This window comes from Anguilla rostrata, chromosome 6, assembly GCF_018555375.3.
Source record: "Anguilla rostrata isolate EN2019 chromosome 6, ASM1855537v3, whole genome shotgun sequence".
NCBI lineage: Eukaryota > Metazoa > Chordata > Actinopteri > Anguilliformes > Anguillidae > Anguilla > Anguilla rostrata.
The window spans coordinates 22169992-22186034 of NC_057938.1; the positions used below are offsets into that span (position 1 = coordinate 22169992).

The 16043-nt window shown below is 39.3% G+C and overlaps 3 protein-coding genes across 4 annotated transcripts; 2 read left to right on the forward strand and 1 right to left on the reverse strand.

The window, feature by feature from the left end:
* The first annotated feature begins 1584 nt into the window (after positions 1-1584).
* Positions 1585-8614, forward strand: LOC135256829 (sentrin-specific protease 5-like). 2 transcript variants are annotated; one of them, XM_064339015.1, is made up of 10 exons: positions 1585-1740; positions 2064-3421; positions 3862-3967; positions 4156-4303; positions 4586-4633; positions 4872-4949; positions 5529-5666; positions 6015-6098; positions 6684-6734; positions 7401-8614. In XM_064339015.1, exons 2-10 carry the CDS (start codon positions 2119-2121, stop codon positions 7509-7511), a joined length of 2067 nt encoding a protein of 688 aa, XP_064195085.1. In that variant the 5' UTR covers positions 1585-1740; positions 2064-2118; the 3' UTR covers positions 7512-8614. The 2 variants fall into 2 exon arrangements, with proteins under 2 accessions (XP_064195085.1, XP_064195086.1); XM_064339016.1 differs by having other exon boundaries at positions 1614-1718.
* Positions 8615-10205: 1591 nt separating this feature from the next.
* On the reverse strand, positions 10206-11800 carry ncbp2 (nuclear cap binding protein subunit 2). Its single transcript, XM_064339017.1, has 4 exons — positions 11612-11800; positions 11259-11440; positions 10865-11003; positions 10206-10607 (listed from the first exon to the last, which is right to left on the reverse strand). Exons 1-4 carry the CDS (start codon positions 11684-11686, stop codon positions 10509-10511), a joined length of 495 nt encoding a protein of 164 aa, XP_064195087.1. The 5' UTR covers positions 11687-11800; the 3' UTR covers positions 10206-10508.
* Positions 11801-12806: 1006 nt separating this feature from the next.
* Positions 12807-13810, forward strand: ncbp2as2 (NCBP2 antisense 2 (head to head)). The gene is made up of 2 exons (XM_064339018.1): positions 12807-13128; positions 13230-13810. The coding sequence occupies exon 2, from the start codon at positions 13241-13243 to the stop codon at positions 13556-13558; it is 318 nt and encodes a 105-aa protein (XP_064195088.1). The 5' UTR covers positions 12807-13128; positions 13230-13240; the 3' UTR covers positions 13559-13810.
* The last annotated feature ends 2233 nt before the right edge of the window (positions 13811-16043 follow it).

The following is a 16043-nucleotide window of genomic DNA, read 5'->3' on the forward strand; positions in this document are numbered from 1 at the left end:
AAATGTGACCATACTAGGCTCATTTGAGTGTTTTGTTAGATATTTGCACTTTTATTATTATTATTAGTAGTAGTAGTAGTAGTAGTAGTAGCAGTAGTAGTAGCAGCAGCAGCAGCAGTAGTAGTAGTAGTAGTAGTAGTAGTAGTAGCAGCAGCAGTCGCAGCAGTACTAGCATTGAGTCAGTCAAAGTAAATCAGTTTGTGTTATTGATTATAAAGTTTAAATTGTGATCTTGCTGATAGCCTTTGTGTGAGTTTTGCATTCTAATGAAGCCACAGGCAGGTCTTCGTGGTTAATTTCAGATAAATGCATTCATCACTTGGCAGATCACTGTGATGGATGCCAGAGGATTCAACCAAATATAATGACACATAAACATTAATAGAACATAGATCAGAGATGTCTGCTGTACTATACAAATGAACCATTGCCTTCCCAGACCTGTATGAGTCCAGTATCTGACAGCTTAATAGATCTATTTAATGTGTCATTATTTAACACAGCTGTCCTATATCAGTTAGAAATCCTACATACAGACAGTGTGCCCCATGGCCAGGGTGGGCAATCATAGGCTGTATAGGACTCTCTGTTCAGAGTAAGAAATTATGTAACATGCTCAACTCATTGCCATGAACTCAAACCCATTTGTCACCCCATAGCACCCACCAAGTAGCACACACTGTCAGAAAATTTTCCTTTCCCTCTTTAACAACTCTTTGACAACTACCGTCATTTTAGACATTTGGACTGTAAATATTGACCATGTGAATATTTACCTTACTTTTTTGTGGAAGGAGATTCTCATTCCTGCGAACATCCACAATTTCCCCTCTGACCTGCTGAAGGGGACACAGATATTTTCCCGGAAATGTTTTCCGTATGTCTTGCCTTAAATGTGTGTTGTCAAAGAACGGATGTATATGTGACACATGGGGTCAGAACCTTTTAACGGCTTTCTCAATTCCCCTGCCGGGAACTGAGTTGAATATTGATTTTGTCAAAAAGTATTTTTGGGGGCTTCTAGGTAGCCCATTCTGTTAAGGTGCTGTTCGAGTGCATGGACAGTCCCAAACTCTGGAATGATCCAGTGCTGACTGTGGCCACTTGCAGTATTACGAGGGCATGCTTTTCAAAGAGGCATGACACTATATTGTCACTTAAAATTTTTTTTGCTGTCCTGCTGACTTATTTATAAAACATTTGACCAACCACAAAAATTAGACCAGCTTCCAAAGCAGGCTATGGCATGATATACTACTCATGGATATTCTGTAGTTTCATAAATTTTAGTTAAAATTCCATGCAGCCTACTTCCTCCCATTTCTTTATGTTGCAGGACTAATCTAGACTAATCGAGAAAATTCGTAAATAATATTTCAAATGTATTTTATTGAGCAAAACGTTAATCACATTTGTTTAATCGTGGAAGAAGACATTTAATAGCATTTCGCAGTTTTTATTGGTGCACTCATTATATACCGTTCATTGTATGTTAGCAAGTCAGTTCAAAAGAAATACCAGGGCTCATTTCACTCACAACCAGTAGTAGGAGACAAAGTTCCTTTTAATTTCAATGGAGCTTGACATTGGTTTTAAACCGGTAGTGGATGTATGACGTATTTAATGCCCGACAGATACATGTGTAGTTGTGTGTGAGCCGGGTTGTTAGGAGTAGGATTACTGAAAGCACTTTACTGTCCAGTGATGGCTGGATTTTGGTAACGTTTTGTGTGGTTATTGGTATGTCACTTGGTTGTAGACGGGAGAGGAATATACTCGCTTGACGCATAGGCTATTGTCATTTGTTGTTGTGTGCTGAAGGTTTTTTTTATTCAGTAAGGAAATGATGTATGTGATGCAGTAGTTTTCTAATGTTTTTTTTTTTTAGATAACATAAGCTAGCTAACATACCTTCCCGATTTACTTTTATGCACGAAACTAATCCTTGATTCTTTTATACCAGATGTGATTTTGAAGTGGTAACGGTAGCTATAGGCTACATTAGCTTGACAGATACGCTTTTGAATGTGATCAGAAACGCGTAGCTTGCTCTATTTTTACAGATCTGGGGTCGTGACGGGCCAATCTAATGTAAAATGGCTGCAAAAATCTTCGGCAATGAGGACCAATAGTTTCGCCAGGCTTCACCGCAACCGTTTTTGGTTGCAGGCACGTGGAATGTTATTCTCTAAATACCGGTCTTTGAGTCATATCAGACGAAAAGGAATCCTCTCTCACGTACATAAGACACGGCGGACTAATTTTCGGCTAAAGAAATTGTCTAGAACTAGAGTCAAGCCTCAGGGGTCTGCTCAAGTCGCAGGCCACCTGGGTGCTGAGGTGGTTAAGCATGACATAACGGAAGGACAATCACCCGGCTGCCCACTAAAGACAGACAACCCAGAGGAGGTTCATTCAGCAGATATGTCTGCAGCCATCTCAGGCTGTCCAGTTGTATTATCCGAGGAGTCTGCAGTACATGCTCCACCCCTGGAGCTGTCCAGCATCCACCTTTCCTTGAATGTCATTGGCCAGACTGTGGACAATGTTCACCCAAGCTGTGCTTCACCAGAGGAGGCAGGTCAGAGGACCAAGCAGACAGCAGACTGCAGAAGTGTAAAACGGTCTCTGTCAAAGAAGAGCTCAAGGCTATCCAGGAATGGCAGAAGAAGAGGTCTGCCTCTGTTGAAGTGGCACAGGAGATTGTCAAGGTTTGACTTCCAGTTCTGTCGGTACGGAGTCGAGAGCTCTTGGTTTGGCCACTGCAGGAAGGGTAGAAAATCCAGAAACATTCCCCACATTTCAAACCTTAGAGACAACTCCCAAAAAGCAAAGGTGCTTCCCTACTTGTCCAGCCCAAACACAGAGCCCAAGGACTTAATCAGGGAAGGCAGTGGCAATGATCTAAAGAAACTTGGGAAGATCGAGCGTGTGCCAGAAGAGGGTGGGTCAGAGCCAGCAGAGGGAACTCTGGCGCAAAACCAGTCTGCCCTCAGCGTGTGGTCGTCAGGGCTGGAGGCTGTCTGTGGGCCTGCCGGAGGAAATAAGCACACGTCCATGTCCTGTGACAGCAGTGGCCCAAAAACTCAACCACAGCTGGACAAACCTGAGGGGCCCGAAATATCCAGGGTGGACCATAGTCACAGTTCTGGAATTAGTGGTCTAGAAATAGACAAACAGACTCTACCTGCCAGCAGCCCTCCAGCTGGTGATGGTGAGGACAAGGAGGCAGCATTACCCCCACCTTGCCTGGTACAGGGCAGCGGGCCCCTTCGGGACCACCGCTACTGCAGGACCACAGTAGGGGCCCCCAACTCTGTTACACACAGCAAGAACCTACGCACTAAGGAGGTGGCGGGCACTAGCAGCCAGCTGTTATCCAAACAGGTCACCAATGAAGCGATAAAAGAACTCATTCACGGTAGATGTTTTCTGCAAAACATTTTCCCAGAGCAGTAGTAGCTGTATAGTTCTTGAAAATTATTGAATACTGGAAATCTGCATCCAGCAAAGTCATAAAAGTGATCATATAGGTCACTGTCCCTGGAAAAATCATATAAATTGGGCCAATATGCCACATTTTTGCTAACTAGGCTGATTACTATCTATTCTTGCAATATCTGTGTGTTGATAATACTAGCAAATCTGACAGCTCACTGAAGAGTGAAGTGTATGTCTTTGTGGACACAAAATACTTTAAAATATTTATACAAAAAATTCTTAAAACTTACTTTTAGCCTTATATTGTAATTGCGAGGTAATGGAATATTTTTAAAATGTTATACAAGTCCCTGATAAGCATATACATTTAAGAAAAGAGAGTTATTGGTAATCTTTTGTCTATCTGTCCTGTCTTCACAGAGTATCTTAAGCACTTTTATGGGAAGCATGGCAGCTTCATACCTTTGAGTAAGAGTGATGTACTGAAGCACCTTAACAATAAGCTCAACACAGACCTCAAGGACAGGTAACTTGGTCTTTTGGGCTGGTGTAACTGTGTGATGATTCTCTCTAGATCTAAAGTGGCCTAGGTGTTGAAATTATATACTTTATTCACAAGTGTTAGACTAGTTCCTGATATTGTACGTTGATAAACTGCCTACACCATGTACTCATACTTTCTTTTTCCTGTTCTTCTTTCCTTTTCTGCATCAGAAAGTCTTTAATCTATACAGAACTGACTAAATACCAAGCTGTTTTAGCCAGCTCTCCAATGCGCTGTTTCAAAGTGGTCTACAACAAGCACATGCTGACCCTGGAGGACCTTTCTACACTGGACAACCAGAACTGGGTCAATGATCAGGTTGACCTTCAAGAGCCATCTTCATACCTTAATAAAATAAAATAAAAAAATAGTCTCAGGATCTGATAACTAAATTCTTGTCTGTCTTTATGATGCTTAAAGATATATATATATACATATATAAATTCCAGTTTAATATTTTGTTTTTATTTGCACCAACACAAGTTAACTACACTAACTAAGAAACCTTAAAATACAAAGGAGATGTGAATGGTATAATAGCAGTTTTTTATTGGTTTATTTTATGAGGTCCTAATTAATTTATGTTTTATGACTCTTTAGGTTATAAACATGTATGGGGAATTAATCGAGGAGGCTGTCAATCACAAGGTCTGTTGACCATACAGTTCTGCATGCCTTTTCAAACTGCCATCGCCATCTGAACCCGTACTGTGAGAAAGAAAAGTGATAGTCGTTGATGCAGTCTTCAGCCGTCAGAGGCAGCTACTGAGGCATTTTTTTTGGCTAGTTGGCATTGATTATGCCAACTCATGCAACTCTTCATATAATGCTTGGCAGTGGAGGTTTGAGAAATAGCATCTGAGTGTGTCTCTGCTTTCTTTTATAGGTCCATTTCTTCAACAGTTTCTTTCACAGACAGCTGGTAACCAAGGGGTACGAAGGGGTCAAGAGGTGGACCAAAAAGGTAATGTCATTAAAGGTCATCTCTTGCATTGCTGAACAAAGAGCCAGATTGATGGATTTGGTGAGGTGAGGTGCAGACCAGTTATATACTTGAAATACTTTGCAAATGCTGGTGAAATTGTAATTTTTTGTAAGACAATGTTGAAGAGTAATGAGAATCTCTAAGAATTCTGAAACAGAAGAATGTTCAGCAAAACGTGTAACTAAAACATACACTTGTATGAAAAATACTTTTTCTCTAAATATTGTGTAAGTTATATGCTGGAACGTTTCTAGTATTTGAAGGGTGTAGGTATTTAAAATAATTATATAACACAGGTCTGTTGAAGTGTTCATAAAGATGGAATACAGTTTCAGAAATCCAAAAAAATCACAATAGACAGAGTATTGATGAGTTGATAAAGATGGTACATAGTTTCAGAAATCCAAAAAATCACAATAGACAGAGTATTGGTGCCAAGTCCTGTGTAGAGATATAAAGTGCGGTGTCTTGCTAATAGAGTCTGCATGGGAACATTTTCATGGGCTTTTTTATTTTGGGTCCTGTCTATTGCATGTTTGAATAATTTTGGATTTGCAGGTGGATCTCTTCACCAAAAAACTGCTGCTGATTCCCATTCACCTAGAGATCCACTGGTCTCTGATCACTGTGGACATTGCCACCCGGAACGTCTATTTCTACGACTCTCAAGGCATTGTGTTCAGGCATGCTATTGAGGTAACTGACAAGCCTACAGCCTAGCCCGTCCCAAACCACAGAAACATATTATATTTCTTTAGAACACTTCTTCACATCATTTAGGTTTAAATTAATCATTAAAGACTGTTATCATGCTACTGTGGTGTCAGAATAGTTACTTTGATGCGAACATGTAATGGCACTGGCCTCTCTCACCTTCAAGGAATTCTGGACTGTTCCAGTTATATATATATATATATATATATATATATATATATATAGATCCTATAATGTAAAAAGTACAATACTGTAACTGCTTTCACGTTGCCGTGTCCTAGTAAGCTTAAAAGGTGGTTTACACGTTTTTCTCTCACCCTTTTACCACAGAACATCTTAAAGTACATTATGGCTGAAGCGAAAGAAAAGGAGCAGATGGTTTATCAGAAAGGCTGGAAGATGATCATTAACAAGGTAAAGTAAGGTCGACTGTAATGCGCTAAAAACTCACTGCACATGAACTGACTTAATTAAAAGTAAATGGCTTGAATGCGGAGCAGACTTCACAGGTGGCCAGTTCGACCATTAACCATTTCAAAAATGCTATGAATCTTCCATTTTCATTCCCTCATACCTTGATTAAAAGTAGATGCATTTAGAGTTGTGCTGTGCGGCACATTCCCAAGTTGCTTATCTGTTTTTGCATGGCTCAGGTAGCAGTCTTATGCATACATCCTTCTTGAGCATATCCAACTCATTGATGCATATTTGATTTTCTTTCTTGGACAATGTTATAGCACTTTTACCACATGCTTTTTAAATAGCATCCATGCGGGATTCCTTTTTTCCACTGCCATATTTCCATTGACCAATAGCTGTATTAATGGCTTCATTACATTATACTTGAAATCATGCCGAACATTTTTTCAAACGCTAGTTTTTATCTTCGCTAACAGTTTGGCAAGTTCATCAACCACCATTAGTGACTTGATAAAAACATGTTTAATTTAAAGGATCCAGGCCATCATGTTTTCATGTTTTCCTGTTTTCCTCCAACAGAGGATACCACAGCAGAGGAACGACAATGACTGTGGGGTCTTTGTTTTGGAGGTAAAATCCATCAGTACCTTTGTGTTGATTCTGCAGATTAGTCAGTCGGTTGGGCTTCCTCAGTTTAGCAATTGAAGCTTCTGCATGCTATCAATCATTGAAAAAGTGGACTGCCAAACAAAATCTTTAGTTTAAATGAAAAATGCAGGCAGAGTGAAGCTTTGTGAGCCTTGTAATGAGTACAGCACTATGTATTTGTCAGTTGCTGAATTGTTTATTTCATCTGTCAGATTAAAAGGCTTAAATCCTTTTTGTTATTTCGTTTCAACAAGAAGCTTGTGTGCACTTTTGTTTCCTCCTTGCTTGACTACTACAATATGCTTTTAATCAGTGCTCCTACTAGGGTTTTTAATTAGCTTCAGTATGTACAGAACTCTTCATTGCTTTTGTTCTTAGTTTTACTATTGGCTGAAGTGTTCGCCCAAGTGCGGAGTTTGAAAATCAGACCCCTATATAAATGCACAGTTTGCATTTGTATGCAATGTATGCATTATTATTGACTCTATGATTGAGAGACTTCACTTGTTGCAAAACACTGTGTTTTGAACCAGTGAATCACTGATAATACATAATGGCTCCAGCCATTTTGTTTCATGAAGCCTCACTGTGCCATTGCTGCTGTGCACGGCTCATCCTGACATCAGCTGTTTCCTCTTGCTCCCTCAGTACTGTAAGTGCCTGGCACTGGGCAGACCGCTGCAGTTCTCTCAGGCAGACATGCCGAAGATCCGGAAGCGCATTTACAAGGAGCTCTGCGACTGCAAGCTCGCAGAGTGACGTAGAAACCTGCCGTTGTCTTGCCCTGGCCCAGAGAAGGCCGCAGTCACTGCAGAGTGCACACCTGATTTCAAAACGAACATACGGAGTGGAAACTGGCCCCTCCCTGCTTGGATAATGTGCTCCCTAACATGAGTTTAGAAAGGTGCGCTGTTCACAAGTCAGAGGAGACTGGTCCCTACAAGCCTTTGTGTTTAAGACTGGGGTTGAAGCAAATGAATGCCATCAGTGTCAGTGTTTCAGGTACTCTTCTGAGTTGCCTCCACTTCTTCTGTTGGTTCACCTATAATCCCTTTGAAAGGGTTTTGTTTAAGAAGACAAATTAAACTGCACTTGCAACTTTTGTTCTGCTCGGTTCTGTGTTGCTTGATTGTAGAAGGCAGATTGTAACTGGAAGAAGGCAAATTTCTTGTTACTGCCTTAAAGCTGGCTTTTCAAAGCATAAAAACTTTTTTTAACTTCGTAATTATTTTACTAATTATCATGTGATTTTAGTCGCCCCCATAGATTTTCACTGAATGATGTACTTGACTGATAAACATTAAACAGTATGTCCATTGTCTTGACATTTGTCTACTGGTAGATGATATGAACATTTACTGGAATTATTGTTGCACTAGTTGTTTGGCGACTGTTTTCACAAGGAGTTAATATTGTTTAAGAAATACATGTCTATTGTTATGTTTGCTTCCATTTACTTTTGGTTCTTCTATTTGTGCGGAAAGCAGTTAGTGTGAAGGCATGTGATGTGATTTTCATTTCATAATGGGCTACACTAGCAAAAAAGGAGGAACACGTTATTGCATAGTGTGATTAAGCAAATAGTGTGCTTTAATCCAGCACAGATTGATAAAAACGGCTACCGTCAGATTCATTTTGTGAATTATCACATGGAGTTCTGGGTTAAATCCTTAAACCAATGTATATGTATATAAGCAAACATTTGAAAATGTATGCATAACTGCAGAAAGCCCCATATTTATTTATTGCTGCCAGAACTGTTCAATGTATGGATATGTGTAGTCTATGAGCGAGTACTGTACAAAAATAATTGAAACATTGTACATTGAAAAATGTTTAATAAACAGTGAAGTCCTATTATGGATGTGGATGCCACAGAATTGTGTATGATTTTGGACCGTGGAAGCATGAGAATTGCAAAAGTTTGCTTTGAAAGCTTATTGTGATTATAGAAATGTCAAAAAGAGTGGTTCCACACAGCATCCTTGCCTGAGTAACTTCAAAAACAATTAACCTGAAGAATAAGGAGAGCTGGAGAACACTGAGCTTTTGCACTGTTTAGCACATTTAATGAACAGGGCAAGACTCAACATCCAAGATGTCTTCCTCAGTCAAAAATATATAGGAGCTACAGCAGGAGACCTGACCCATGATTTGTAGCCACACAGTGACATGCAGCTTTGTAACTGATAATCGTATTAGAATTTTTCTGGTCTGCTTTTCTCTGTTAAAGGGCACTCTTGGTCTGACCAATTTACATTTCTGAGCAGGAACATTTTAGCATGCAGTGTACATTGGTGTTCCTAAAACTGATTTTTTCCATATTCCTTTTCTGAGTGTGAATGGCTGTTAATGCACAGAACATTGGCCACAGTGGTAGAAATCTTTAGGTGACGCTGGTAGCCAGAAGGGTTCTGTCAGAGGACTTCACAAAACATGCAAGCACACCAGGGGTTGTCTGGAAGTGAACTCTTTGAGAAGGGACAAACATACTGTAATTGCTAGAACTCTTTGTTTTCTGCTCATTATCACAAAACATTACTCTGACACAAGACAAACTGCTTTTATTTATTGCCCATTCTGAAATTTGAATAATAAGGTGTAAATAACAAAGCCATAACCAATGCCAATGTTTTAACCTGCAACCTTCAGATAGTATTCACAATTCCTTAATCACTTTACAGCGTAGTTTCATGTACTGTTCAGGAGCAATAAGTGATGTAATGCGTTTATGAGTAAATGCTTTTCCTTGGCTCAGTTTTGACCCTGGGTCTTGAAATGGGTTTCTGTATTATAGGGGCCCAAGCCGCAAGAAACCCTATTGTTTATTTTAATATTGTTACTATTCAGTAGACTTTTGAAGACATAGCAAATAAATCCTCAGGAACATAAAAGTTTAAATGTGTTCTAAGAACACAGCAGGTGAATTACTACACTGGTGGACAAAGAGCCTGATAACAGTTTCTGCAATAGACAAAAGATAATGGTACAGTTTGGTAAACGTTTAGATTTAAGACAACCCAGGTGATCTCGCAGTCCTTAACCCTAATAGTGTAATTAAGTTGTAACCAGTCCTGTTCCTGGAGATCTACCATCCTGTTGGTTTTCACTCCAACCCTAACAAAGCACACCTCATGTAATAGCTAGAGATCTTGCTCAGCTACTAGTTAGTAGAGTCAGGTGTGGTTGAAATAAAAACCTACCAGATGGTAGATCTCCATGAACAGGGTAGGTTACCACAGGTGTAAGTGCTTTAAAAGAAGAACAACTGAGTGGTAAGTCCACATGCATTCACAGTAGAATGCCATCAAATCAGGTAACATTACACCGTATTCCCAACATACAACAAGAACAAATAAAAGTATAGAATTTAACAGGCAAGAGTTTGAGTTCTCTTGGAAGATGAACTTGAGAACTTTAACCTTTAACAGAACATAAAATACACACAAGACAGTCATTTTAAAAACATGGTTTATTAAAAAAAAAAGTGTGGTTCAATGAACTGAATACTATAGGCTAAGTAATGTGGAGACAAAACAAAATGTCACATCTCTGAACCTAACATAAGCAAACCCAGCTGGCCTGCTTCTAGATGACCGAAGCTTTCCAAAAATGGTCAGAGGTAAAATTGTAAGGATACATTTATTCCAGACTAAATACAATGGTCAATTCCAATCTAAAAAGACAGTCAAAAATAAACAGTCTATCATCTCACATGCAAGTTCACTCACATCTTGTTAAATTATATATCCTCAACTAAAACTTCTGTCGGACGTCAGGTGTTCTCTGAAGTTGAGTTAATTTTCCATATCCTCCTCGGGCAGGGTCATAATCCTGTCTGTATTCATCCCTCACCTGACAAAGGCACACACACCACAGAAAAGGCCCGTGTGAATAACTATAGATTTCTCTCAGTACCCTCTCGGCCTACCCATAGGTAGGATAGAAATGGAACTATTCATCCATGGCCTCAAGAGAAAGAGCTTTTTGTTCGTTCATATAGCCTATATACCAATTGCATCAATATCAGGTTCTGAAGGGCATATATAAGGAGAAGCAAAGAATAATTTAAGGATTTTTCACGAGGTAAAGCTTTGTTTATGTGAACTTACCTGGCCTCCTGATTTTCCCCGTCCATATTGCCTTCCTTCTTTGAAGCCAGCGTCCCAGTCCGTCCTGATAATTCGGTCATCCAATCTTGTCCCATTAATGAACCTCATAGCATTCTCGGCGTCTGCGCGAGTATAGTACCTTACAACAGCGTCAAGGCATTTCGTGTAGAAAGCAATCAAGACTAATTATGAGGTTACAAAACATGATGTTTAACAGCAGCACAAGCTACAAAACTACATTTCAAAAATCACAAATCAAAACTTTCCCTACACAAAAGACAAACATAATTTAGTACACGAAAAAATACACTTTCACAAACACTGGAAGATGGCGAAACATCAGTTAATTAGTAATGCAAATGTATAAAGCACATTAACATTTAATTAAGGATACTCCACAAAGCAGAATCCGCACGCTGTTTTCTTCACTTTGTCCAGACCTATGACGATCCTTTTCACATCTCCACTTTTGGAGAACAGCTCGTATACCTGCTCTTCTGTTGTGTAGAAGGACAAGTTTCCGACGTACAACGTGCCGCTCTGCTTCAGCAGTTTCTCCTGTTCGTATCGATTGCCCTAGTACGAATAGGAAAGTTGGTAAATAATTGTGATTTTACCTCGCCAATGATTCTGATTTAACACCCATCGTCAACCCTGTCTATCCAAACCAATGAACACACATGCTTCGTTTTGGACATTCTAGAACGTTCGCTAGGTAGCATTAGCCAAATCAACTAAGTTCCTTACCTTAAAGTGTTGATCTCTGTATTGACTTATATCCACGTAAGAATCACTAAAAAGGGCATTTAGCTGAATAGCCATGATGCGAAATAAGTAAAACTTTAAGAAATCAAATAAACACAGGACCACAATATCAACAAATGAATGGAGCTAGCAAGCATGAGCCATAAAGCCACAATAACCCGCAGTAAGACAACTACTTCCGGTACAACTGGGCGGGATATTTCAATGTAGAAGTTACTATACAAGTAACTTGTATTGAACCAAAATGAATAGTACCTGACTATATCCAGGAATTGTGGTATTATTTGTTTATTGGCCATGTCTGCAAGCCATCACAAATAATTATTATTGTTTTGTTAGCCATATTTGTTACTACCATATTTGTCTACAATCTGAATATGCAAATACAGTTGTATGTGCAGTAGTTAAACTCCAGGCACAATTCCTATAGGATGAATTTATTAACTTGAATGCATCTCATTTAGACAGTAGACATTCTGAGCAAAATTCCACCCTGTTTTTAGTTAGAGTTCTTTGCTCTTGCAACAGAGCAATACTTCTTATCCCTAATATCAGGGGTGCACAACAAGGGCCAATCCATTTCAGGATTTTGTGCGAACACTGGCCAACATTTATTTAATTGGCCCAATCATATCTTGATCTGACGTGTATAAGCACCAGCTACAGCCACAGACTGCAAGTGTGTCCTAGAGATTGTACTGTGCTCAAGTACAGGAATGAAGCAGTGTAGTTTATAGAGCTGTAAGAAATGGTAATCGGTTGGAACAAAAACCAGCACACAGATCGGCCCTCCAGGACTGGAGTTGTGCACCCCTGCCTAATATGCAAACAAGCATGGACATGCAGAGGTTAAACTCCAGCCACTATTTCTAGTGCAGTGTATTAACCCAAACTCATCTGAATTACCTAGAACCCCATTTATTTAATGAGAATCCTTTGCTTTGCAGGAGAGTAAGATTTGTACAGTGAATCCATAGCAAAATACAGCAGTAACCAATATGGCTGACAAAGAAGATGGGATTTATTTATGAAGGCCACATACTTCAATAACCAAATAATATTATAGTGCATGATGACATACCTTTAATTCTGGCTCAGCAGGAAGTATAAATCTGTCTTTTATTTTGAAAGTTCCGGCACCTGTGGGTTATCTAAGGTCATTTCCTTATGTTCGCAAGTGTTTTTGTAATCAGTTTCGTAGTTCTGTGATGTCGTCAGCTCCCATAACAAAACATAATGTTGGGGAAAATGATGATGCTGCTGGGGCAAAATAAGCAATAGTAGAGTATTTAGCTCTACTGACGCCTCGAAATTTATTCATTTATTTTTGCGAATTTGATTGTAGGTTGTAGGTTTGGCATATCGGTCAACTCAATCAACTGGAACGTTGCAAAATATAGTTCTGTTTTTCGGCGAACTATAATTCAAGGTGAACCCCTTAGGTTGAAGGTTCTCAAGCTTCAGACTACACTGAAATGACATCTGTGCCAGTAAACTGAGTAAGTGAATGCAATGTATTTCTGTGTTCATGTGTGGGGAAAACCCCGATAATTTGATGGCTAATGTGTTTTGTTGTTGTTCTCGTTGCTGTCTTTCACAGTTAGAAGAAACATGGTTCTAAAGCGTCTTTTGTTCAGCTTGCTTAATAACGCGCAAGTGATCGAGAAACTTTCGGAGTCTCGCCCGATCAGACGAGCGGCACAAATCACAGCTTTCGCCCTAATCAAGGCACGAATCGCTGGCAAGGATGCAACGACCAGACTACTGAAGTCGGACACCGTTCGCCAAATTCGCCAGGAAACTTCCGGGGTGTCAAAGGACATTGGAGAGATGGGAAGGAAAGCCGAAAGAGTTCGGCAGACATTTGTTAAAGAGGTTAAAGAAGGTGTGAGAGACGCTTCGCGACAGATAAAAAACAAGGACAAATGAAACCATCCAGTTTAGTTGTGTGAATTATGAAACCACCAAGAGTTCTATGAAATCTCACACTAGGCCTATTCAGAGTTGATCGCCATACGTTTGCTGATTAATCTGCCACCATGTGATGTCTACAACGTAGTGTTGTTTTTGTAATTGACAGCGAAATGAAATGGAATCTAATACTTCAAAATTCAATGTATTGACTCCACCAAGAATGGCCCTTTCTGTTTGAATGTAAGAATAAATGTATCTGTCGACGCACCAAGAGCCTTAAATTTGTTCACTTGCACAATATAGTCAAAAATGGGAGAATTATCGATTGAGAAATATTGCTGAACGCAACACATTGTAACTAGCTATCATGCCAAAACACTGGTTATTGGATATAAACATTCGAATCGGTAAATCTTGTCTTTCTGAAGCATATTTCTGTGGCTTGCCAAAAAAGACCAAAGTGTTTTGCGCACTTTTAATGAAGATTCAACCGCATCTGTGCTCTGTTGGTTAAGTACCACACTAAGAGAGGGCACACTGAAGTTGGACATTGTAAGACACTCTTACGAAGCACTTACATACAACATAACTCAGAAATGTACGCCCATTACAGTTTATCTCCTTTGTATTTATCAAGTGTGTAGCTGTTTTCCTGTAGAGAAATGGCAGAAATAATGTTGGTGGTCCAAGTTAAACCATTTGGGGCATCACCTTGAATTCAGACCATATATGTGATTATACTGCACGCTGCACATTTTGCATGATACCTATACCTGTGCTAAATATAAAACTCTACACCCTACTGATTTGCTTCCTAATAGTACTACACTCTATTTCCATCTTGCACCTACTATGGCATCCAATTATGTATTAACTACAGCTATATGTTGTGACCCTGATCACTTTGCATCGGCCCTGCACATTACCCAAATCTGTATGTAGGCACTCGTAGAATTTGTTCATGACAAAGAGCATCTACTGAATGTGTATGTATAGATCTATTTGGCAGTTAATAATTCACAATGAACTCTCAGGTGCTGTTAGAAAAATTCTACAAACATGGTGAGAATTCCACCAGAGGAGATTGCCACCTAACATAAAATAAGAGATACAAGAAAGCCATTTCTTCATTCCCAAAGGTTGTGGTTCTTTAATAACACTGAATGCTATGGGTGGTAATATAGCATAATGGGTAGGCACTGGACTTGCAGGTCCAAAGTTGAAAGTTTCAGACCAAGGTGGGGCACTGCCATTTAATCCTTGAGCAAGGTAATTAACCTGAATTGCTTCTGTAAATGTCCAGCTGTACTGCATGGATTGGATATTAAAATAATACATCTTGTGTGAGCTGGCCTGGGTAACAGCTTCTGATAAATTCCTAAAATGTAAAAATGTTTGGGAAATTATTTCAGTGCGTGCACAAGCATTAATGTGCTTTATACTTATTAGTTTAGGTCATTTCATTCAGTTAAATCATGGCTTTACTTTGCTGTGATGTGACGATATAGCACAATTATTATTTCCCACACTATGCATCTCAATTAGAAATTTGACACAGAAGTTGCAAGAATGATTAGTGTAATATCAAAATGACCCCATAAATACATAAGAACAATTGTTATACAACAGAACAATTAAGCTGTGACATCATTTGAGCTATATGGAAGGGATGAGATCTCCACATGTAGTGGTATTTTTATCTTATTGTTTTTCATAGGAAGTGAGCATGGTTTCACTGTGAGAGAGCTCAGAATTCCTAAATTTTATAAATTACTTATAGCTAGATTTGTTGGAATGCAGATTAGTTTGTGAAATGTAAACTGAAGATTAGATTATCCAACAAACAAGTTCTTTGCAAAAATTAATATTTTGTTGACACACTTTCCCCTAGCTATTGTACAATTAAGAGTAAATCACTTTCAGAAAAAGAAAACGACATTTTTGGAGGATGTGCATCAAGACCATCTTTACCACTGAAGGTCAACAATGCATGAGAGACAATGGGTTTCTACAGTGAACCATCAATTGAGTCTTCTGAAGGAAGATTGACAATGTACCCAGTTGTATGAGAAAGTTTTTTTTTATTAGCTGTTCTCCTCTTTTGACAAATGGAATGAATCAGATTGGTAAGTTATTTACATTTTCCAGTCCCGAAGTGAGTTATAAATCCTCCGTGAAGTGGTGAAGAGTAAGTCTTGCGGGAAACAATCATCTCCGAGAAACATGAGAACGTTATGGGGGAAACCAGGCAGGGCTTCCTTTGGTTCCTTACGGTTTAAAGGCTTGATTTGGAGAGCGGTTGTGGATCTTCTGGTCGAAAGGAGCCGTCATCTTCTGCGCGAGCAAAGCCTGTACAATCCCTCGTGGAGCCATGTTTCAAGCCAGGACATTTTACAAAGCCATGTGAAAACACAGATAAGTCAGTTCTCTCTCGTTAAATAAAAGATTTAGGCTTAAAAACCATGCATGTCACATGAAAGGACAAACAGGGATTCACACA

Coding starts and splice junctions, on each gene's coding strand:
- LOC135256829 (XM_064339015.1), top strand. CDS start 2,119: ATGAGGACCAATAGTTTCGCCAGGCTTCACCGCAACCGTTTTTGGTTG. Junction 3,968..4,155: donor AACACAGACCTCAAGGACAG/GTAACTTGGTCT, acceptor TTTCTGCATCAG/AAAGTCTTTAATCTATACAG. Junction 6,099..6,683: donor GGAAGATGATCATTAACAAG/GTAAAGTAAGGT, acceptor TTCCTCCAACAG/AGGATACCACAGCAGAGGAA.
- ncbp2 (XM_064339017.1), bottom strand. CDS start 11,686: ATGGCTATTCAGCTAAATGCCCTTTTTAGTGATTCTTACGTGGATATA. Junction 11,441..11,611: donor ACAGAGATCAACACTTTAAG/GTAAGGAACTTA, acceptor TATTCGTACTAG/GGCAATCGATACGAACAGGA. Junction 11,004..11,258: donor TGCGGATTCTGCTTTGTGGA/GTATCCTTAATT, acceptor CGCTGTTGTAAG/GTACTATACTCGCGCAGACG.
- ncbp2as2 (XM_064339018.1), top strand. CDS start 13,241: ATGGTTCTAAAGCGTCTTTTGTTCAGCTTGCTTAATAACGCGCAAGTG.